The sequence below is a fragment of the Melanostigma gelatinosum genome (genome assembly GCF_949748355.1).
Source record: "Melanostigma gelatinosum genome assembly, chromosome: 23".
Lineage (NCBI taxonomy): Eukaryota > Metazoa > Chordata > Actinopteri > Perciformes > Zoarcidae > Melanostigma > Melanostigma gelatinosum.
The window spans coordinates 2,938,253-2,963,750 of record NC_136656.1 but is presented as its reverse complement, the minus strand read 5'-3'; the positions used below and the strand labels follow the sequence as shown (position 1 = coordinate 2,963,750).

At 34.6% G+C, this 25,498-nt stretch overlaps 1 protein-coding gene across 1 annotated transcript; it reads left to right on the top strand.

The window, feature by feature from the left end:
* The first annotated feature begins 6,387 nt into the window (after window positions 1–6,387).
* On the top strand, window positions 6,388–16,117 carry LOC306796345 (cysteine and histidine-rich domain-containing protein 1). Its single transcript, XM_079295218.1, has 11 exons — window positions 6,388–6,626; window positions 7,138–7,187; window positions 7,687–7,743; window positions 8,357–8,511; window positions 8,758–8,861; window positions 9,471–9,523; window positions 10,002–10,072; window positions 10,506–10,608; window positions 11,048–11,167; window positions 15,150–15,212; window positions 15,405–16,117. The coding sequence occupies exons 1-11, from the start codon at window positions 6,563–6,565 to the stop codon at window positions 15,828–15,830; spliced, it is 1,266 nt and encodes a 421-aa protein (XP_079151344.1). The 5' UTR covers window positions 6,388–6,562; the 3' UTR covers window positions 15,831–16,117.
* Window positions 16,118–25,498: the final 9,381 nt, after the last annotated feature.

Here is a 25,498-nt window from a genome sequence, read left to right as displayed (position 1 = left end):
CACGGCTGGTTGTTGTCTGAAACAACTCCGTACGTGTGTGTGTGTGTGTGTAGCCTCTTTCTGTTACACCGTCTAATTTGTGTTTTAAATCATATCGATGGAGTGATTCGTCAGGTGAGAGAGAAAGAGAGGAGGAGGAGGAGGAGGAGGAGGAGGAAGGGAGGAGGGGATTGAGGAAATCCTCCCTCTGTGAGAGTCTCTGCTGCAGAATTAGCTTTATTTCATACTGGTGCTACTTTTGTCCCCTCCGGGTTACCGTCCGCCTGCAACGGCAACTTGGGAACCCTCTGGAGGGGACGTGTGTGTGTGTGTGTGTGTGTGTGGGTGGGTGGGTGGAAGTATGTGTTTGTGCAGCAGTTGTTTCAGACAATACCTTCACAACCGACCTCCCCTCCATCCCCCTTCCTGCGCTGTCCCAGCGTCCACAAACGTACCAATAAGCGAGAGATTTACAGGCGGATCTCCTCCAGTGTGTTCCCCGTAGTTTCCCTCTCTGTCGGGGAGATCTTTGTATTTTTCGGCCTGCTTTCTTCTGCAGCCTCTCCTGAATGTTACCGGGGCTTGGACAGCAACTTCTTGAACCATTTGTTAATAATAGCATAACGTTGTTATGGGTTTTTAAGCTTAAGTCTTCGGTTACCCATGCTGCGTTGATTTCTTCTTCTAAAGCTACAGATACACACAGAGACATGAGGGTTAGCGTGAAACGACGCGCTCGCGCTGTGAAAAGGCATCTAAATAGTCTGCGAACCAAAAAGTCCCAAAGCCTGGTCACACCAGAGAGCGGTAAAGCCAACCTCATCCGTTCATCTTCGAGAAGCGTGGTTTCATAAGCGCAGGACCGCTGTAGCTGGAGAGCTAATTGCTAACACGCTAGCGCTAGTTGGCTGAAATCTCTCCATTTTTATTTGTCTGTTTCTCATTCAAGTCTCTGAAAGTTATGAAAGAGATGAGAAAGGACTCTCACAGAGCTAGCTAGCGGTCAGTCTGGCGGTTAGCGAGGACCTTTAAGTGTCTCTGCAATCGCACACGCTGGAGGAGAATTAATTCAGCACTTAGCACAACTGAGACGAATACTCGTGTTTTGTACCCCACGATCCACTAAAACATAGTTTATTTGAAAACTATAACAACACTATTAAACACGAGGTTGTATCTTTTAAAACAAAAGTTCGTCAGTGCGCATCAGCTGCTATTTATTCTGAAAACTAATTTCTACGAATGTCTTTGTGGTCTGTGAATAACGTAATGAGCTACAACAACAAAGATCACCGGCCCTCCCGAGCTGGTCGACAGCGATACATCGGTGTTTAAAGCAGGCGTTACGGCTTTGATGAGGTTTTTTATTCGGAGATAATGGGACAGAACACGATAAACGCTCGTAGCCAACAAGCGACGACGGCTTCCTTCATTTCCCCGCCAAAAGTCGAGCTAGTTCGATTTTGGTTCGACAGATTTCACCGTTTAAAGTGCTGGTGTGACCGCGCATTACACATTTATCATGACACAGTTTTGGCTGCCATTCCTCTCCGTAGAGGGTTTAAACTGAGTATTTATTGTTAGCATTAGCTACCTGTTAGCACCTGGTTGACCTGTGTGTATCTGTCCCTCTCGTCCTCATCAGCTCAGACGTCACAGGCTTCTAAATTAAGAGTTTTGTTTAATATATATTAGATACACCCTATTGGCAGATCCACACACTGTGACGGTGATTGAAGACAGCAGCACTGAGTGAGGGATTAAATGTTATTGATTTGAATTAAATTGCACTGAATCAAAGCGAGTGGCTTTTAAGTGCGAGACTGAACTTTTGGCTCCATCTCCGAGGCTCCAGGAAATTAACATTTTGGGGGATAAAATTTGAGGTTTTGTACGATTCCTCAGCCAAAGCGTGCGTCACCATGAGTTTGACTGTTGGTATACGTGTTCACGTGCGCGCTTACACATTCTATGCGGTTTTTCTTTTTCCATTGAGGGCTATTTTCTGAGGGTCGAATTGTGTCAAATTTCCAGCAGAATTTGAGCCGGCGAGTTTGACACGAAAATGTTGCTTTTTTTGTTTTGGTACAAAATCAAAAACAAAATTTGTTTTTGTTGCAAAATGCACATGCAAATATTTTGCACTGAAGTGACTCCTGCCGCAAGTAGAGCTGCTGCCGGTGTGAAAACGTTGAGGAGATTCGGACGTTTGTAGAAATCGTTTTGAGGGTTTTACAATAACGAGTTTGTTCTAATCTACCAGCCACTTTTGGCGGGCGACTAAAAAACGAATATATACTAGTTTTTTCCTGCCATTCCAACAGTGAACTTGAAACCTTTTTGTAGTCCCATCGCCACCCCAAGTCCAGTGTCCAAGCTCGTCACGCACATTAGATCTACTAGATCTCGCTTCAACTCTTGTCTAGTTGCTCTATCTCTAGAATGCTTCTTTAGCTTGCTTCGTCACTGTTCGGTGTGTGTAGATATGTAAAGAAAAGAAAATAGTACTAATACCCAGTTTCTGTGTAGATCGTCCGCTCCCGCCCATCGCCGTTGGATAGATATTGCTCTTTAGACGCTTCTTGTCTTGTGTTAGCGTAGCCTCTCCTCATAGTATCCTCCTTTCTATAGAAGAGCTCCCGCTGTAGACTTCCCACCTTCGTCCTCTCTGCCAGTGTCTAGTGACTATAGCTCTAGTGTCTCTCTCGGTGTCTCTGTCTTTTAGCTGTAGACGAAACCTTTCGAGAGGCTCTCGGGGGGCTTTGTGGTTCGCTTTGAGCGCGCTCTTTTCTTCTCGCTGTTAGCATCGCTCCCGTGTCGGGTTAGATCGGGTCCTTGTCTTTTCGGTTTTTCTTCGCCCCCCCTCGTCTCGACAACATCGGCCATCTTCGCTTCTTCACGTTACAACGTCGGCAGCCGACACACTTGTGTCTGATTGGTCTGTTGAACCCAGACGGCCAATCGGAATGCTTGGATATCCAGGTCTTTTTTGTGACAAACGGGAGAGTCAAGTACAGTGTTTGTCGTGCAGCCAGAGTAGGAAATGTTAGTCTGCTCAATCGGCACACGTCATAAAGAGGAAGCCGCTACCGTCCGTGTGCGCCGATGGTCACATATTTAGCTTTTCTTCCCGTTTTTCCTAAACCTTACATTGAGCTGCATGGAACCCCGTCCTGCCTGTTGCGATGAGGTTGTCGTTGTCTGTGCGTCTCAAGTGGTTTTGAAATGGTGGAGAGCGAGCGCGTCGAGACCTCTGTGGTTCCTTTGAGTCTCCTAAATGTTTCTGGCTCCTCTCCTTGATGTAGCTGGCGGTAATCATCATGTCGGGTCATTTGTTTTTACGCTAATTATCCAGGGGGGGGGGGGGTTGATGGCCGAGCATGCGGGCTCTATTTTTTCGGCAACTCCCTTCCTCAAAAATTCAGCCACTTTCTCATATTTGCAGCTGGGACTTTCCCACCAAAACCACCGTTTCTGTTTTTGAGTGACTTGCTATACAAACGTGGTCCCGTGTGGGATCAGACCAGGCACAACCTCGTGGCTAAGCTGCTACCACCGCTCTGCATTGTTGTAGCATGAATCCAGGTGGAGAAGGATGAACGTTGATGTCATGTTAGAAATGTCCGTCCTCTGCCGAAGGCCGAGTGTATCAATCGTTCAGATGGCGAGCCGGTTGGCTCTTTTCTGGGCTCGGTTGAGTGCATGGTTGTATCGTCGTTTGTTGTCCCCAAAAAGAAGCATGATGTGACGTGATGGTGGACGGATCTCACTTTCCCCACCAGTCTTTCCTCGTCCTCGTCGGGGACCGAATCCGGCCGATGTTTGTTTTACGCTGCCGATAAACGAGCCGCTGAAGCAACAAACAAACGTTTTCGTGTTCCTTCTCCCCAAAGATGTCACACCGAGCACAGGTTCGTCCTCGGTTGACGCTCGCTGTTCGCGCTTCATTAAAGCAAAGATGAATCGAAGGAAAAGGAAGAGAGAAGCTTTTTTTAAACGGATACGACCCCCCCCCCCCCCCCCCCATTCTGTCCAGTGCGTCGGTGTGTCGAGTCAAAGATCTCTTGTGCACGTTCTGTTTTTTCTACATCTGTGTTTTTTGGTAAGAACCCTCGGATTGCTGCCTCACTATTCTGTATATAAAGAAACGCACCACACTCACAACACAGAGCTTAACACACATACTCATAACCTGCGCCCTGCGTTATTCTTTCATTCGTTTCCCTGAGCGTTGATGTTACTACAGCCGTGTAGACGCAGGTGTGGTCGCTCCTCAGTGGGGGCGGGCTGCAGACCTCCCTGTACACCAGGACCAGCCATGAATTCTCAATGATGCCAAATGTTTTGTTTTTGAGCAGAGTAAATCTTTTGATCTCTCTCTCTCTTCTGTCTCCCCCCTCCTCCCCCATCTCTTTGTACATTTATTTTCTATTTATTTAAAGCAGAATATATGGATTGTATCGAGCATGGAAAGGCAAACAGAAATGTTACAAACGAAACCCCCACAGGCTTTTATTTTACAGCAGTATATTGTTTATTCTAGGGATCTGTTTTCTCTCTCCTGTTTTTGGAAGAAATAAAGTCATTTTCCATTCCTAAGATGATTCGTCTGTCGTGTTTTAGGGAACTTGCTGAAGGAAGTGAAGTCTTTTCCTTAAACCGCCAACGTCTCCAAACCTTTCAGTCTCGGGTGATGAACATCCGCGGCTTTGTTTCGTCTTGTTTTTAATTGCAGCGCCAGAAGGCCGAGTGTTTTTATTTCTGTTGTTTATTCCGCCGCTTCATCAGTTTTATATTTTACCCTGATTGACTTGTTTTAACCTCGTCTGTCCCGTTTAACGACTGCTTCACATTCCTACAACTAGCACATAACCGCTACTACCGCGGTTACGAATGCCTTGCTCAAGGGCACGTTGATGGTACTTACTGCAGGAGGAGAGCGTGTTGTGAATGCACTTTTCCCATCAAACGCGGGTCTTTAATCTGAGAATTTAGTCACGAAATGAATCAAATTAAACTTTATTATCCAAGAAAAATCCATTTTTTCCATTAAAGGAGCCGCTCACATATAAATACCACATTAAGACATTAAGATAAAACACTTCCAAACAATAACTGCTCATAACTGCATGAACAGTACTCATGGAATTGGGGCAGCAAAGGTCTAAAGTTAGAAATAATGTGAAAATATATATATATTTTGTCATAGAAGTGACATTTGGAATATGAATCATCTAAAATATGTTGAATTTTTACATATTTGAGGGTTTGCAGGTTTGTAAAAAGCACAAAAATTCTAACCAAATACAGGCAGTTATCATAAATATTGGTCACTGGTTAATAACACCGGTGTGTTATTAAAATCAGCTGTTAGATAATGACATAAATAAGTTTTCCAAACTTGCAAATACAGCTGTTTATGTGTATACAGCTGTTTGTGTATATTATGTGTATACAGCTGTTTATGTGTATACAGCTGTTTATGTGTATATTATGTGTATACAGCTGTTTATGTGTATACAGCTGTTTATGTATATTATGTGTATACAGCTGTTTATGTGTATATTATGTGTATACAGCTGTTTATGTGTATACAGCTGTTTATGTGTATATTATGTGTATACAGCTGTTTATGTGTATACAGCTGTTTGTGTATATTATGTGTATACAGGTGTATATGAAAACATACGCTGGGATGTTTTCCCAGCGGTACAGAGAATGTAGCTTCACAGAGTCGCATTCTGTCCTCAGGGTCTAAATGATTCATCATAATTCATAATTAATCAATTTTGCATCAAGAAACGACCGTCATTCATCACAAACTTTCTGAATATCTGTGATTTCTCTTCTAAACACTGAAGGGAAACGATACGTTTATGCAAATATAAATAACTTAACTATCCCCCAACGACAACAATAAATAAGATAATAGAAGCAAGACAAAAACATGAAGAACATAACTCTAGTTATGCAGAACAGTATGCAAGCCATGTCGGAAGATTCCTCCTCTGACTGCATCAACCAGCAATGTTGACGTTCTTACGTTTTCAAATGTCACTTAGAAAAGTCATCAAATCAACAGACGGGTTGGAAATGTTCCAGTGTAAATAAGTCGGTAAGGACACCCTTTCTTCCATCTCTAATCAGAGCAACATATTTCAGCTCTCCTTACTCCGGCTTCTCCCTGAAATGCTCCCTGGATCTCAGTTGAACAGGTGGACCCGTGACTCGTCCTCTGACTGCAGGGATCCGGTCCAGAAGCGGTCGGTGCTGCTGTGGCGACAGCCGACGCTCTCCAGGAGGAATGTCAACCCGCCCACCGGCAGATCAGTTGTGACAGCTGTAAGTTGAGAGGAGGGAGGAGAGGAGGGAGCTGCTATTTTTATCTTTCATTCAGTCAGAGAGAGAGAGAGAGAGAGAGAGAGAGAGAGACCCCCTCGCTTTCTTTCGGCTCTCTCCAGAAGACGATCACCTCTTTCTGGATATTTCCTCTCCGCCTGGCCCGGAGGAACTTCTGGAGGTTTCGACCGCAGCAAAGAGAGAAAAAGAGATCAGAACAGACAGAAGGACAGCATCACACAACATGGCTCTGCTCTGCTACAACAAAGGCTGTGGACTGAAGTTTGATGCTAAAAAGAACAAGGAGGGTAAGATGTGTTCATGTCTGCGTCTCCATTTCCCTTAAAAGTGACTAAGTTCAACAGTATCTCAGTGAGATTGGGTTTCTCTGCTGTTGTTCTGAAAGTATGTTCTTGTGACCACATGTATTAGCCTTTGTCAGTCCAGATATACAAATGAATGTAAAGTTTTGGGTCTAAATTTGACAAATGCTTCAGAAAAAGACCAAATACACACACAGTGCAAGAGAGCAGGGGTCAATGGGAGGGCGTTAAACCTTTACCCAACACAACAGAGGGAAAGAACCAGATGTATGGCCTTGATAGAATGAACAGAATCGACAAAGGTCAAAGTGTCCTGATTGTCACCGACGCTGTGAGTGAAAGGACACGTGTCTCTGGAGGCAGCAGAGCCGCTATCTTTCTAGCAACCAACTTCCTTTTATGGGACGCTGGCTCTCAACTCCAGTGACCCGGCTGAGCAGCTGGTGTGTGTGTCTCTAAATAAAGACTGACTCTGTCATGTTTTTCCCTCTGAAAGCCTCCTGCATCTTCCATCCCGGTGTCCCCATCTTCCACGATGCCCTGAAGGTAAAACGAATGCAAAAGTAAACAAATGAACAACACTTTCATTGAGCTTGAGGCGGTAAAATAAATAAAAAGTGTGTGTGTGTGTGTGTGTGTGTGTGTGTGTGTGTGTGTGTGTGTGTGTGTGTGTGTGTGTGTGTGTGTGTGTGTGTGTGTGTGTGTGTGTGTGTGTGTGTGTGTGTGTGTGTGTGTGTGTGTGTGTGTGTGTGTGTGTGTGTGTGTGTGTGTGTGTGTGTGTGTGTGTGTGTGTGTGTGTGTGTGTGTGTGTGTGTGTGTGTGTGTGTGTGTGTGTGTGTGTGTGTGTGTGTGTGTGTGTGTGTGTGTGTGTGTGTGTGTGTGTGTGTGCGTCCGTCCGTCCGTCCGTCCGTCCGTCCGTCCGTCCGTCCGTCCGTCCGTCCGTCCGTCCGTCCGTCCGTCCGTCCGTCCGTCCGTCCGTCCGTCCGTCCGTCCGTCCGTCCGTCCGTCCGTCCGTCCGTCCGTCCGTCCGTCCGTCCGTCCCCAGGGTTGGTCCTGCTGCAGGAAAAGGACGACGGACTTCTCAGAGTTTCTCTCCATTACGGTAAAAAACCAGCTGCGGGTCAAACACTGTACCGTTTGGTTTTTATTGTTGTAATTTTGAGGTACTTCACTTGATTCCATTCATTTTCTGCTACTTTACACTTCCACTCGTCTACAGTCAGAGGTTGAACGTTGTTCCTGTTACTCCGCTACATTTATTTGACACCTTTAGTCACTGAGATTAATTCTACAAAATGTTATTATCGGTTTAAAAAGACTCTTAAATCAACAGACTACCCAGCAGTTTATAGCTCAATCTCTACGTGCTGCAACATTAAAGTGCCGTTCACATTAATGTAGCGATGACTTTGTGCCAAAACTCATTCCAATGTGAATCTGAAATGATGTGTTGAAATCCCCTTCTAGGATGTTTACATAGCAACTCATTAGGAAGGTGTTTTTGAATGGCTGAGTAATATAAAAATCAGTTTCAGTGTTGATATGATGATGTGTTTGACTCTGACCTGGACACATGTTGGTACCGTGTGCTGCAGTAGCTCCAGTCCTTCTTCTCTGTCCACTGACATTCGGTTCCCATGAGAAAGAGAAGTAACACGTGAAGTTTGAGGTTCTGTGCGGACTCGAGGTGACCGCCTCTCTTTTCTCCAACGCAGGGCTGCACCCGCGGGCGCCACAGCGACGAGAAGCCCCAGGAGCCTCTGCGTCCGGGGGTGTCCTCGGATAAAGGCGGGATCAAACGCACCAACGGCGAAGAGATCATCTACCGGGGACCCAAGTCTGCTGAGACGCTGCAGAAGGAGAGACCCAGGTGTGTGTGTGTGTGTGCGTGTGTGTGCGTGTGTAATCGCAAGATTGCTCTTTTACATGAGATAACGAGTGTTTTTGAATTCACCTCCCTGGTGCTCACATGCATGCAGCTGTATGGATGAGGTCGCCTTCAACATCCCTGGAATAAATCCAGTCCTGCAGGCCTCTGTGTGTACCTGAGCTTGTGTTTTCATTGTGTGTGTGTGTGTGTGTCAACATGAAAGTGTGTGTGTGTTTTTGTTTGCAGTTCAGACGAACCCATGACCAAGCTGCCCCACAACGTGTCTGCATCGCTGGCTCAGGTGCTGCTGAAACTGGACATCAGCAAGAAAGCTGAGGAGGAGAAGAAAGGTGTGTGTGTGTGTGTGTGTATTATCTGAGTCAATATTAAATTACAGCAAGAATGTTTCAACCATTTGAACTTAAAAACAAGACAAAAAGAGTTGCAGTCAAAGTTTGATTGAAGTTACAGAATGTCTTATTGATGGAAGAGGCATTTTAGCTGATAATTGTGTTTGTGTGAAAGTGATAAAAAAACAAAAGATATAGATTTATTTAATACAGTGAATTAGTGAGTGAACATTTGAACCCGTTTCCAATACGAATCAACTTGATGTGTGTACATGTGTGTATTCTGTTGTTTGCTGCAGAATTCAAAAACATGTCATCTACAGTAGCCCAGAAGGGACAAACGAAACACTGGCTCCAGATCGCAGTAGTTTCATTAGTTCCCCTCCTCACTCGGCACCCAGGAGAAGTTTCAGTTGGTTGCAATCTGCAACCTCGCCACTAGATGCTGCCAAATCTCTGCGCACTGCACCTTTAAGAAAATAAAACTTCAAGTGGAGACAAACTGAAGATATCTTTTCAGTGAGTGACACGCTCCTGGTTTCCTGGTCTCACTCTTCTTCTTCTTCTTCTTCTTCTTCTTCTTCTCCTCCTCCTCCTCTCTCCTGACAGAGGGTGAGGCGGTCCGGGCAGGAACCCCATGCAAGAACGCAGGATGCAAAACGGTGAGTGTCTCTTCTGTTACTTGTTCACCTGAGAGTCTGTAGGCAGCTTCTGTGGCCCGAAATACTCGACACTGTCTGACATCAGCAAAAGACGAGCAATTCATCATCCACACACACACACACACACGCACACACACACACACAAGCTGCTTAGTAGCATTTTTCAGTTCATCATTTCTGTACTTCAGTGTTGTAAAGCGTATTAACAGCTCCATCTAGTGGACAAGACACGTAACGACACAAATGACAGATTACTCTGCTGTACTTTGTCTCGGTCCATTTCTTTTTTACAAAAATAAGTATTCTTCTGACTTCAGTCCACAAATAGAGCAGAAATAATTACATTTACTCAGGAAAACCTTCAAAGGAAAGCAAGATTGAGAAAAAGTCTTTTGTGAACCCGTCTGCACAACAGATGACGCGACTCGTAGAGAAAGTGTCACGTGTTCCACGTTGTTGATCGTGATCGTGTCTGCAGGTCTATCAAGGCCCGGAGACGGACACGGAGGTCTGCACCAACCACCCCGGAGCTCCCGTCTTCCATGAAGGGTGAGACACAAAGACACACCGCTGCCACGTCGCCACTTCAAAAGGCCTCATGCACAATCCACTGTGAGAACAACAAAATCACATCATCATACTCATATCATCATATGATAATCTTTGTTTGCACAACTCTCTTTTCAAACCATAATTACAACGCTTCTACAAGAGGCAAACGAAACGAAAGCGAAGGCCACGTGAGCAAAGCCTGAAACACAACAGCGAAGGTCACACAATGAATTAAAGATCAAAACAAATCTGCTCCATTAGACGTGAGAAGTAAATGAAAGTGGAACATATGAGCATCACTCTCTGCTGTGGAGCCCTGCAGCGATGCACTGAACACACACACCTCTTCATCTGCTCAGGGGAAACAGCTGCTTGTTGAATTTGTTGAATGAACCGTGTTTCTTACCTGTGACAACTTGTTTCTGTGCAGGTATAAGTACTGGAACTGCTGCTGCATCAGGACAATAGATTTCAACGCTTTCCTGGACCAGAAAGGCTGCAGCACAGGGAAACACCGCTGGATCCCAAAGCAGGTACGAGCACCGTCCGTGAGGGGAAGACGACGTGACGGGAAAGGACGAGGTTCAAAGCTGGAAAGGACGCCGGAAGCTGACAACCCCAACAAAAAGAAGCTCATTTAAAATCTTTTTTTTGGTGATTTTCAATCACAATATCGACAAAAACACACTAAACATCAGCGATACAAGTCCCGAGATGAGATTCATGCTTATCTGATGCTGTAATGAGGGCTTTTATGCAGTTCAACTGTCACTCCTACACGTTCAGCGCACATTAACTGCTCTCACATGTTCCCGTCAGCACCACTGATGCACTGATTGTTGTTTTCCTGCTGCTACTGATGCCACAGTTCTTCCACAAAAACAATAATTATTCAGAGAAGTCAAACAGGAGTGTGTGAGAGGAACATGATCCTCATCTCTTCTTTTTGTGTGTGTGTGTGTGTGTTTGCAGGACAAGAAGAAGGTGGCGTGTCGATACGATTGGCACCAGACGGGAAACAATATTGTCGTAACGATTTACGCTAAGAACGCTAACCCACAACTTTCCAGCATAGAGGCCAACCGGACGGTGGTGAGTGGTACACACACACACACACTGGTAAACTCTTTATTAAACATATATATGTTTAATAAATATATATATATATATACATATACATATATATATATACTAAGACTATCATTTTTTCGACATGCTATACTGAGACTTTTTATGATTTTTTCGACATGCTATACTATGACTTTTTATGATTTTTTCAACATGCTATACTATGACTTTTTATGATTTTTTCAACATGCTATACTATGACTTTTTATGATTTTTTCAACATGCTATACTATGACTTTTTTATGATTTTTTCGACATGCTATACTATGACTTTTTTATGATTTTTTCAACATGCTATACTATGACTTTTGTATGATTTTTTCGACATGCTATACTATGACTTTTTTATGATTTTTTCAACATGCTATACTATGACTTTTTTATGATTTTTCAACATGCTATACTATGACTTTTTAATGATTTTTCAACATGCTATACTATGACTTTTTATGATTTTTTCGACATGCTATACTATGACTTTTTTATGATTTTTTCAACATGCTATACTATGACTTTTGTATGATTTTTTCGACATGCTATACTATGACTTTTTATGATTTTTTCGACATGCTATACTATGACTTTTTTATGATTTTTTCAACATGCTATACTATGACTTTTTTATGATTTTTCGACATGCTATACTAAGACTTTTTTATGATTTTTCAACATGCTATACTAAGACTTTTTTATGATTTTTCAACATGCTATACTATGACTTTTTATGATTTTTTCAACATGCTATACTATGACTTTTTTATGATTTTTTCAACATGCTATACTATGACTTTTTATGATTTTTTCAACATGCTATACTATGACTTTTTTATGATTTTTTCGACATGCTATACTATGACTTTTTTATGATTTTTTCAACATGCTATACTATGACTTTTTATGATTTTTTCAACATGCTATACTATGACTTTTTTATGATTTTTTCGACATGCTATACTATGACTTTTTTATGATTTTTTCAACATGCTATACTATGACTTTTAATGATTTTTTCGACATGCTATACTATGACTTTATGATTTTTTCGACATGCTATACTATGACTTTTTATGATTTTTTCGAGATGCTATACTATGACTTTTTATGATTTTTTCGAGATGCTATACTATGACTTTTTTATGATTTTTTCGACATGCTATACTATGACTTTTTTATGATTTTTTCGACATGCTATACTAAGACTTTTTTATGATTTTTTCGACATGCTATACTAAGACTTTTTTATGATTTTTTCGACATGCTGTACTAAGACTTTTTTATGATTTTTTCAACATGCTATACTATGACTTTTTTATGATTTGTTTGACATGCTATACTATGACTTTTTTATGATTTTTTCGACATGCTATACTATGACTTTTTTATGATTTTTTCGACATGCTATACTAAGACTTTTTTATGATTTTTTCGACATGCTATACTAAGACTTTTTTATGATTTTTTCGACATGCTGTACTAAGACTTTTTTATGATTTTTTCGACATGCTGTACTATGACTTTTTCATGATTTTTTCAACATGCTATACTATGACTTTTTATGATTTATTTCAACATGCTATACTATGACTTTTTATGATTTATTTCAACATGCTATACTGAGACTTTTTTATGATTTTTTCAACATGCTATACTATGACGTTTTTATGATTTTTTCGACATGCTATACTATGACTTTTTTATGATTTTTTCGACATGCTATACTATGACTTTTTTATGATTTTTTGACATGCTATACTAAGACTTTTTTATGATTTTTCAACATGCTATACTAAGACTTTTTTATGATTTTTTCAACATGCTATACTATGACTTTTAATGATTTTTTCGACATGCTATACTATGACTTTATGATTATTTCGACATGCTATACTATGACTTTTTATGATTTTTTCAACATGCTATACTATGACTTTTTTATGATTTTTTCAACATGCTATACTATGACTTTTTATGATTTTTTCAACATGCTATACTATGACTTTTTTATGATTTTTTCGACATGCTATACTATGACTTTTTTATGATTTTTTCGACATGCTATACTATGACTTTTGTATGATTTTTTCAACATGCTATACTATGACTTTTTTATGATTTTTTCAACATGCTATACTATGACTTTTTAATGATTTTTCAACATGCTATACTATGACTTTTTATGATTTTTTCGACATGCTATACTATGACTTTTTATGATTTTTTCAACATGCTATACTATGACTTTTTTATGATTTTTTGACATGCTATACTAAGACTTTTTTATGATTTTTCAACATGCTATACTAAGACTTTTGTATGATTTTTTCAACATGCTATACTATGACTTAATGATTTTTTCGACATGCTATACTATGACTTTTAATGATTTTTTCGACATGCTATACTATGACTTTATGATTATTTCGACATGCTATACTATGACTTTTTATGATTTTTTCAACATGCTATACTATGACTTTTTTATGATTTTTTCAACATGCTATACTATGACTTTTTATGATTTTTTCAACATGCTATACTATGACTTTTTATGATTTTTTCGACATGCTATACTATGACTTTTTTATGATTTTTTCAACATGCTATACTATGACTTTTGTATGATTTTTTCAACATGCTATACTATGACTTTTTTATGATTTTTTCAACATGCTATACTATGACTTTTTAATGATTTTTCAACATGCTATACTATGACTTTTTAATGATTTTTCAACATGCTATACTATGACTTTTTATGATTTTTTCGACATGCTATACTATGACTTTTTTATGATTTTTCAACATGCTATACTATGACTTTTTAATGATTTTTCAACATGCTATACTATGACTTTTTATGATTTTTTCAACATGCTATACTATGACTTTTTTATGATTTTTCAACATGCTATACTATGACTTTTTAATGATTTTTCAACATGCTATACTATGACTTTTTATGATTTTTTCAACATGCTATACTATGACTTTTTAATGATTTTTCAACATGCTATACTATGACTTTTTATGATTTTTTCGACATGCTATACTATGACTTTTGTATGATTTTTTCGACATGCTATACTATGACTTTTTATGATTTTTTCGACATGCTATACTATGACTTTTTATGATTTTTTCAACATGCTATACTATGACTTTTTATGATTTTTTCAACATGCTATACTAAGACTTTTTTATGATTTTTCAACATGCTATACTAAGACTTTTTTATGATTTTTCAACATGCTATACTAAGACTTTTTTATGATTTTTTCAACATGCTATACTATGACTTTATGATTTTTTCGACATGCTATACTATGACTTTTTTATGATTTTTTCGACATGCTATACTATGACTTTTTTATGATTTTTTCGACATGCTGTACTAAGACTTTTTCATGATTTTTTCGACATGCTGTACTATGACTTTTTCATGATTTTTTCAACATGCTGTACTATGACTTTTTATGATTTATTTCAACATGCTATACTGAGACTTTTTTATGATTTTTTCAACATGCTGTACTATGACTTTTTATGATTTTTTTCGACATATATACGTATATATATATATACGTATATATATATATATACGTATATATATATATATATATATATATACGTATATATATATATATATATATATACGTATATATATATATACGTATATATATATATACGTATATATATATATATATACGTATATATATATATATATATACGTATATATATATATATATATATATATATATACGTATATATATATATATATATATGTATATATATATATATATATATATATATATATACGTATATATATACGTATATATATATATATATATACATGTATTCATTTAGTCTGCTTTAAAATCAACAATGCACATATTTATGCATCAAATAATAATAGATTCACTTTGTTCTTCTTGCTTCTTCTCTTTAGCTCTCATGTCAAATACAGTTCGAGAACGAGAAGATTTTCAAGAGAGACTTCCACTTCTGGGGCGTGAGTATCTGCTGAATACGTCTGCCAGCGGGGCGAGGTTAGCTCACCCGTTGCTGATACAATAATATATATTTTTAAGATACTAATGTGTGCAGTTATCTGATCCCACTGACAGACGTTGTGAAGGCTGGATATGAAGCAACATTTCCTCTTTCACATAAAACGCTTCCCTTTGATTTTTCTTGCCTTCAGGTGGTCGATGTGAAGCAGAGCTCGGTGCACATGGTCCCATCCAAAGTGGAGATCACCCTCCACAAGGCCGACCAGGTGGCCTGGGGCAAACTGGAGGACCCCAACTACAAACCCGAGCCCGTGGAGGACTCCTTCACCGAAACCACAGAGTCTCAAGAGAACGACTACGACATCGACGACAACGACATCAGCGACTCGGACGAGGAGTGGGCCAACGACACGCCGCAGGACAAACCGCAGGAGGATAAGGACAGGGACGAGCAGAAGGAGGAAGAAACGCAAATCCTAAAGACGAAGGAGGTGGAGCAGGAGATGAAGAAGGCGTTGGAGGAGAAGACGAGGGCAGAGGAGGAGAAAAGCAAGCTGAAGGAGGAGAGAAGGCAGGAGGCAGGAGGAGCATATGAAGACATGCCAGAGCTCGAGTAACGCCCGATATATTTTGTGGAAGAAGCTTCTTTTTGTAATGATTATTTCTGAAATAATTTCTCTCTTGTTGCTACAAATGCAATTGAAAGGTGGCGCTTTGCAGCCAGCTTTCCAACTTTGAAAAGGGTTGTTTGTCTTTGAGGAAAAAGTGACTCACATCTTTGTTAGAGAAACGCACTCTGCATCCTCACGTCATTTCATTACGAGAGAGTTTTGTCCTTTAAAAATGTGGGTGTTCTCCACTGGATGTAACTTCAACTCAAGAAATAAAAACTTTGTGTACATTTTTCTACGTGTACATGTGTCATGTTTAAGTACAAATATACGATAGCATGTCGAAAAAATCATAGTATAGCATGTTGAAAAAATCATAAAAAGTCATAGTATAGCATGTTGAAAATCATAAAAAGTCATAATATAGCATGTCGAAAAAATCATAAAAAAGTCATAGTATAGCATTTCGAAAAAATCATAAAAAGTCATAGTATAGCATGTTGAAAAAATCATAAAAAAGTCATAGTATTGCATGTTGAAAATCATAAAAAGTCATAGTATAGCATGTTGAAAAAATCATAAAAAAGTCATAGTATCGCATGTTGAAAATCATAAAAAGTCATAGTATAGCATGTTGAAAAAGTCATAAAAAAGTCATAGTATAGCATGTTGAAAAAGTCATAGTATAGCATGTTGAAAAAGTCATAAAAAAGTCATAGTATAGCATGTTGAAAAAGTCATAAAAAAGTCATAGTATAGCATGTTGAAAAAATCATAAAAAAGTCATAGTATAGCATGTTGAAAAAATCATAAAAAAGTCATAGTATAGCATGTTGAAAAAATCATAAAAAAGTCATAGTATAGCATGTTGAAAAAATCATAAAAAAGTCATAGTATTGCATGTTGAAAATCATAAAAAGTCATAGTATAGCATGTTGAAAATCATAAAAAGTCATAGTATAGCATGTTGAAAAAATCATAAAAAAGTCATAGTATCGCATGTTGAAAATCATAAAAAGTCATAGTATAGCATGTTGAAAAAATCATAAAAAAGTCATAGTATAGCATGTTGAAAAAATCATAAAAAAGTCATAGTATAGCATGTTGAAAAAATCATAAAAAAGTCATAGTATAGCATGTTGAAAAAATCATAAAAAAGTCATAGTATTGCATGTTGAAAATCATAAAAAGTCATAGTATAGCATGTTGAAAATCATAAAAAGTCATAGTATAGCATGTTGAAAAAATCATAAAAAAGTCATAGTATCGCATGTTGAAAATCATAAAAAGTCATAGTATAGCATGTTGAAAAAGTCATAGTATAGCATGTTGAAAAAATGAGTCTTAGTATTGCATGTCAAAAAAAATCATAAAAAGTCATAGTATAGCATGTTGAAAATCATAAAAAAGTCATAGTATAGCATGTTGAAAATCATAAAAAAGTCATAGTATAGCATGTTGAAAAAATCATAAAAAGTCATAGTATAGCATGTTGAAAATCATAAAAAGTCATAGTATAGCATGTTGAAAAAATGAGTCATAGTATAGCATGTCGAAAAAATCATGAAAAAGTCATAGTATAGCATGTTGAAAATCATAAGTCATAGTATAGCATGTTGAAAAAATCATAAAAAAGTCATAGTATAGCATGTTGAAAATCATAAAAAGTCATAGTATAGCATGTCGAAAAAATCATGAAAAAGTCATAGTATAGCATGTTGAAAAAATCATGAAAAAGTCATAGTATAGCATGTTGAAAAAATCATAAAAAGTCATAGTATAGCATGTTGAAAATCATAAAGTCATAGTATAGCATGTCGAAAAAATCATAAAAAGTCATAGTATAGCATGTTGAAAAAATCATAAAAAGTCATAGTATAGCATGTTGAAAAAATGAGTCTTAGTATTGCATGTCAAAAAAAATCATAAAAAGTCATAGTATAGCATGTTGAAAATCATAAAAAAGTCATAGTATAGCATGTTGAAAATCATAAAAAAGTCATAGTATAGCATGTTGAAAAAATCATAAAAAGTCATAGTATAGCATGTTGAAAATCATAAAAAGTCATAGTATAGCATGTTGAAAAAATGAGTCATAGTATAGCATGTCGAAAAAATCATGAAAAAGTCATAGTATAGCATGTTGAAAATCATAAGTCATAGTATAGCATGTTGAAAAAATCATAAAAAAGTCATAGTATAGCATGTTGAAAATCATAAAAAGTCATAGTATAGCATGTCGAAAAAATCATGAAAAAGTCATAGTATAGCATGTTGAAAAAATCATAAAAAGTCATAGTATAGCATGTTGAAAATCATAAAGTCATAGTATAGCATGTCGAAAAAATCATAAAAAGTCATAGTATAGCATGTTGAAAAAATCATAAAAAAGTCATAGTATAGCATGTTGAAAAAATCATAAAAAGTCATAGTATAGCATGTTGAAAAAATCATAAAAAAGTCATAGTATAGCATGTTGAAAATCATAAAAAGTCATAGTATAGCATGTCGAAAAAATCATGAAAAAGTCATAGTATAGCATGTTGAAAAAATGATAGTCTTAGTATTGCATGTCAAAAAAAATCATAAAAAGTCATAGTATAGCATGTTGAAAATCATAAAAAGTCATAGTATAGCATGTTGAAAAAATCATAAAAAAGTCATAGTATAGCATGTTGAAAATCATAAAAAGTCATAGTATAGCATGTTGAAAAAATCATAAAAAGTCATAGTATAGCATGTTGAAAAAATCATAAAAAGTCATAGTATAGCATGTTGAAAAAATGAGTCTTAGTATTGCATGTCAAAAAAAATCATAAAAAGTCATAGTATAGCATGTTGAAAATCATAAAAAAGTCATAGTATAGCATGTTGAAAAAATCATAAAAAGTCATAGTATAGCATGTTGAAAATCATAAAAAGTCATAGTATAGGATGTTGAAAATCATAAAAAGTCATAGTATAGCATGTTGAAAAAATGATAGTCTTAGTATTGCATGTCGAAAAAATCATGAAAAAGTCATAGTATAGCATGTTGAAAAAATCATAAAAAGTCATAGTATTGCATGTTGAAAAAATCATAAAAAGTCATAGTATAGCATGTTGAAAATCATAAAGTCATAGTATAGCATGTCGAAAAAAATCATTAAAAGGTCATAGTATAGCATGTTGAAAAAATCATAAAAAAGTCATAGTATAGCATGTTGAAAAAATCATAAAAAAGTCATAGTATAGCATGTTGAAAAAAATCATAAAAAGTCATAGTATAGCATGTTGAAAAAATCATAAAAACGTCATAGTATAGCATGTTGAAAAAATCATAAAAAAGTCATAGTATAGCATGTTGAAAAAATCATAAAAAAGTCATAGTATAGCATGTTGAAAAAAATCATAAAAAAGTCATAGTATAGCATGTTGAAAAAATCATAAAAAAGTCATAGTATAGCATGTCGAAAAAATCATGAAAAAGTCATAGTATAGCATGTTGAAAATCATAAGTCATAGTATAGCATGTCGAAAAAATCATGAAAAAGTCATAGTATAGCATGTTGAAAATCATAAGTCATAGTATAGCATGTCGAAAAAATCATGAAAAAGTCATAGTATAGCATGTCAAAAAAAATCATAAAAAGTCATAGTATAGCATGTTGAAAATCATAAAAAGTCATAGTATAGCATGTTGAAAATCATAAAAAGTCATAGTATAGCATGTTGAAAATCATAAAAAGTCATAGTATAGCATGTTGAAAATCATAAAAAGTCATAGTATAGCATGTTGAAAAAATCATAAAAAAGTCGTAGTATAGCATGTTGAAAAAATCATAAAAAAGTCATAGTATAGCATGTTGAAAAAATCATGAAGTCATAGTATAGCATGTTGAAAATCATAAAGTCATAGTATAGCATGTCGAAAAAAATCATAAAAAGTCATAGTATAGCATGTTGAAAAAATCATGAAAAGTCATAGTATAGCATGTTGAAAAAATCATGAAAAGTCATAGTATAGCATGTTGAAAAAATCATAAAAAAGTCATAGTATAGCATGTTGAAAAAATCATAAAAAAGTCATAGTATAGCATGTCGAAAAAATCATGAAAAAGTCATAGTATAGCATGTTGAAAATCATAAGTCATAGTATAGCATGTCGAAAAAATCATGAAAAAGTCATAGTATAGCATGTCAAAAAAATCATAAAAAGTCATAGTATAGCATGTTGAAAATCATAAAAAGTAATAGTATAGCATGTTGAAAAAATGATAGTCTTAGTATTGCATGTCAAAAAAAATCATAAAAAGCCATAGTATAGCATGTTGAAAATCATAAAAAGTCATAGTATAGCATGTTGAAAAAATCATAAAAAAGTCGTAGTATAGCATGTTGAAAAAATCATAAAAAAGTCATAGTATAGCATGTTGAAAAAATCATAAAAAAGTCGTAGTATAGCATGTTGAAAAAATCATAAAAAAGTCATAGTATAGCATGTTGAAAAAATCATGAAGTCATAGTATAGCATGTTGAAAATCATAAAGTCATAGTATAGCATGTCGAAAAAAATCATAAAAAGTCATAGTATAGCATGTTGAAAAAATCATGAAAAGTCATTGTATAGCATGTTGAAAAAATCATAAAAAAGTCATAGTATAGCATGTTGAAAAAATCATAAAAAAGTCGGAGTATAGCATGTTGAAAAAATCATAAAAAAGTCATAGTATAGCATGTCGAAAAAATCATGAAAAAGTCATAGTATAGCATGTTGAAAATCATAAGTCATAGTATAGCATGTCGAAAAAATCATGAAAAAGTCATAGTATAGCATGTCAAAAAAATCATAAAAAGTCATAGTATAGCATGTTGAAAATCATAAAAAGTCATAGTATAGCATGTTGAAAAAATCATAAAAAGTAATAGTATAGCATGTTGAAAAAATGATAGTCTTAGTATTGCATGTCAAAAAAATCATAAAAAGTCATAGTATAGCATGTTGAAAATCATAAAAAGTCATAGTATAGCATGTTGAAAAAATCATAAAAAGTCATAGTATAGCATGTTGAAAAAATCATAAAAAGTCATAGTATAGCATGTTGAAAAAATGAGTCTTAGTATTGCATGTCAAAAAAAATCATAAAAAGTCATAGTATAGCATGTTGAAAATCATAAAAAAGTCATAGTATAGCATGTTGAAAAAATCATAAAAAAGTCATAGTATAGCATGTTGAAAAAATCATGAAAAGTCATAGTATAGCATGTTGAAAAAATCATAAAAAAGTCATAGTATAGCATGTTGAAAAAATCATAAAAAAGTCATAGTATAGCATGTTGAAAATCATAAAAAGTCATAGTATAGCATGTTGAAAATCATAAAAAGTCATAGTATAGCATGTTGAAAAAATGATAGTCTTAGTATTGCATGTTGAAAAAATCATAAAAAGTCATAGTATAGCATGTTGAAAAAATCATAAACAGTCATAGTATAGCATGTTGAAAAAATCATAAAAAAGTCATAGTATAGCATGTTGAAAAAATCATAAAAAGTCATAGTATAGCATGTCGAAAAAATCATAAAAAGTCATAGTATAGCATGTCGAAAAAATCATAAAAAAGTCATAGTATAGCATGTTGAAAAAATGATAGTCTTAGTATTGCATGTTGAAAAAATCATAAAAAGTCATAGTATAGCATGTTGAAAAAATGATAGTCTTAGTATTGCATGTTGAAAAAATCATAAAAGTCATAGTATAGCATGTCGAAAAAATCATAAAAAAGTCATAGTATAGCATGTTGAAAAAATCATAAAAAGTCATAGTATAGCATGTTGAAAAAATCATAAAAAAGTCATAGTATAGCATGTCGAAAAAATCATAAAAAAGTCATAGTATAGCATGTTGAAAAAATCATAAAAAGTCATAGTATAGCATGTTGAAAAAATCATAAAAAAGTCATAGTATAGCATGTTGAAAAAATCATAAAAAAGTCATAGTATAGCATGTCGAAAAAATCATAAACAAGTCATAGTATAGCATGTTGAAAAAATCATAAAAAGTCATAGTATAGCATGTTGAAAAAATCATAAAAAAGTCATAGTATAGCATGTCGAAAAAATCATAAAAAGTCATAGTATAGCATGTTGAAAAAATCATAAAAAGTCATAGTATAGCATGTTGAAAAAATCATAAAAAGTCATAGTATAGCATGTCGAACAAATCATAAAAAGTCATAGTATAGCATGTTGAAAAAATCATAAAAAGTCATAGTATAGCATGTCGAACAAATCATAAAAAGTCATAGTATAGCATGTCGAACAAATCATAAAAAGTCATAGTATAGCATGTTGAAAAAATCATAAAAAAGTCATAGTATAGCATGTCGAACAAATCATAAAAAGTCATAGTATAGCATGTTGAAAATCATAAAAAAGTCATAGTATAGCATGTTGAAAAAATCATAAAAAAGTCATAGTATAACATGTTGAAAATCATAAAAAGTCATAGTATAGCATGTTGAAAAAATCATAAAAGTCATAGTATAGCATGTTGAAAAAATCATAAAAAGTCATAGTATAGCATGTTGAAAAAATCATAAAAGTCATAGTATAGCATGTCGAAAAAATCATGAAAAAGTCATAGTATAGCATGTTGAAAAAATCATAAAAGTCATAGTATAGCATGTTGAAAATCATAAAAAGTCATAGTATAGCATGTTGAAAAAATCATAAAAAGTCATAGTATAGCATGTTGAAAATCATAAAAAAGTCATAGTATAGCATGTTGAAAAAATCATAAAAAGTCATAGTATAGCATGTTGAAAATCATAAAAAAGTCATAGCATGTTGAAAAAATCATAAAAAGTCATAGTATAGCATGTTGAAAATCATAAAAAAGTCATAGTATAGCATGTTGAAAAAATCATAAAAAGTCATAGTATAGCATGTTGAAAATCATAAAAAAGTCATAGTATAGCATGTTGAAAAAATCATAAAAAGTCATAGTATAGGATGTTGAAAATCATAAAAAGTCATAGTATAGCATGTTGAAAAAATGATAGTCTTAGTATTGCATGTCAAAAAAAATCATAAAAAGTCATAGTATAGCATGTTGAAAAAATGAGTCTTAGTATTGCATGTCGAAAAAAATCATAAAAAGTCATAGTATAGCATGTTGAAAAAATCATAAAAAAGTCATAGTATAGCATGTTGAAAATCATAAAAAGTCATAGTATAGCATGTTGAAAAAATCATGAAAAAGTCATAGTATAGCATGTTGAAAAAATCATAAAAAGTCATAGTATAGCATGTCGAAAAAATCATGAAAAAGTCATAGTATAGCATGTTGAAAAAATCATAAAAAGTCATAGTATTGCATGTTGAAAAAATCATAAAAAGTCATAGTATAGCATGTTGAAAATCATAGTCATAGTATAGCATGTCGAAAAAAATCATTAAAAGGTCATAGTATAGCATGTTGAAAAAATCATAAAAACGTCATAGTATAGCATGTTGAAAAAATCATAAAAAAGTCATAGTATAGCATGTTGAAAAAATCATAAAAAGTCATAGTATAGCATGTTGAAAAAAATCATAAAAACGTCATAGTATAGCATGTTGAAAAAATCATAAAAAAGTCATAGTATAGCATGTTGAAAAAATCATAAAACAGTCATAGTATAGCATGTTGAAAAAAATCATAAAAAAGTCATAGTATAGCATGTTGAAAAAATCATTAAAAAGTCATAGTATAGCATGTCGAAAAAATCATGAAAAAGTCATAGTATAGCATGTTGAAAATCATAAGTCATAGTATAGCATGTCGAAAAAATCATGAAAAAGTCATAGTATAGCATGTCAAAAAAAATCATAAAAAGTCATAGTATAGCATGTTGAAAATCATAAAAAGTCATAGTATAGCATGTTGAAAATCATAAAAAGTCATAGTATAGCATGTTGAAAAAATCATAAAAAGTAATAGTATAGCATGTTGAAAAAATGATAGTCTTAGTATTGCATGTCAAAAAAAATCATAAAAAGCCATAGTATAGCATGTTGAAAATCATAAAAAGTCATAGTATAGCATGTTGAAAAAATCATAAAAAAGTCGTAGTATAGCATGTTGAAAAAATCATAAAAAAGTCATAGTATAGCATGTTGAAAAAATCATAAAAAAGTCATAGTATAGCATGTTGAAAAAATCATGAAGTCATAGTATAGCATGTTGAAAATCATAAAAAGTCATAGTATAGCATGTTGAAAAAAATCATAAAAAAGTCGTAGTATAGCATGTTGAAAAAAATCATAAAAAAGTCATAGTATAGCATGTTGAAAAAATCATAAAAAAGTCATAGTATAGCATGTTGAAAATCATAAAAAGTCATAGTATAGCATGTTGAAAAAATCATAAAAAGTCATAGTATAGCATGTTGAAAAAATCATAAAAAGTCATAGTATAGCATGTTGAAAAAATGAGTCTTAGTATTGCATGTCAAAAAAAATCATAAAAAGTCATAGTATAGCATGTTGAAAATCATAAAAAAGTCATAGTATAGCATGTTGAAAAAATCATAAAAAAGTCATAGTATAGCATGTTGAAAAAATCATAAAAAAGTCATAGTATAGCATGTTGAAAATCATAAAAAGTCATAGTATAGCATGTTGAAAATCATAAAAAGTCATAGTATAGCATGTTGAAAAAATCATAAAAAGTCATAGTATAGCATGTTGAAAATCATAAAAAGTCATAGTATAGCATGTTGAAAAAATCATAAAAAGTCATAGTATAGCATGTTGAAAAAATCATAAAAAAGTCATAGTATAGCATGTTGAAAAAATCATAAAAAGTCATAGTATAGCATGTCGAAAAAATCATAAAAGGTCATAGTATAGCATGTCGAAAAAATCATAAAAAAGTCATAGTATAGCATGTTGAAAAAATGATAGTCTTAGTATTGCATGTTGAAAAAATCATAAAAAGTCATAGTATAGCATGTTGAAAAAATGATAGTCTTAGTATTGCATGTTGAAAAAATCATAAAAAGTCATAGTATAGCATGTCGAAAAAATCATAAAAAAGTCATAGTATAGCATGTTGAAAAAATCATAAAAAGTCATAGTATAGCATGTTGAAAAAATCATAAAAAAGTCATAGTATAGCATGTCGAAAAAATCATAAAAAAGTCATAGTATAGCATGTTGAAAAAATCATAAAAAGTCATAGTATAGCATGTTGAAAAAATCATAAAAAAGTCATAGTATAGCATGTCGAAAAAATCATAAAAAAGTCATAGTATAGCATGTTGAAAAAATCATAAAAAGTCATAGTATAGCATGTTGAAAATCATAAAAGTCATAGTATAGCATGTCGAAAAAATCATGAAAAAGTCATAGTATAGCATGTCGAAAAAATCATGAAAAAGTCATAGTATAGCATGTTGAAAAAATCATAAAAGTCATAGTATAGCATGTTGAAAATCATAAAAAGTCATAGTATAGCATGTTGAAAAAATGATAGTCTTAGTATTGCATGTCAAAAAAAATCATAAAAAGTCATAGTATAGCATGTTGAAAAAATCATAAAAAAGTCATAGTATAGCATATGACTGTACAAAGTTAAATAATCGACACATTAACACAGAACACCACCGTCACACTTCAATAACTCATTTAATCTCCAAAGGGTTGCGCTGAC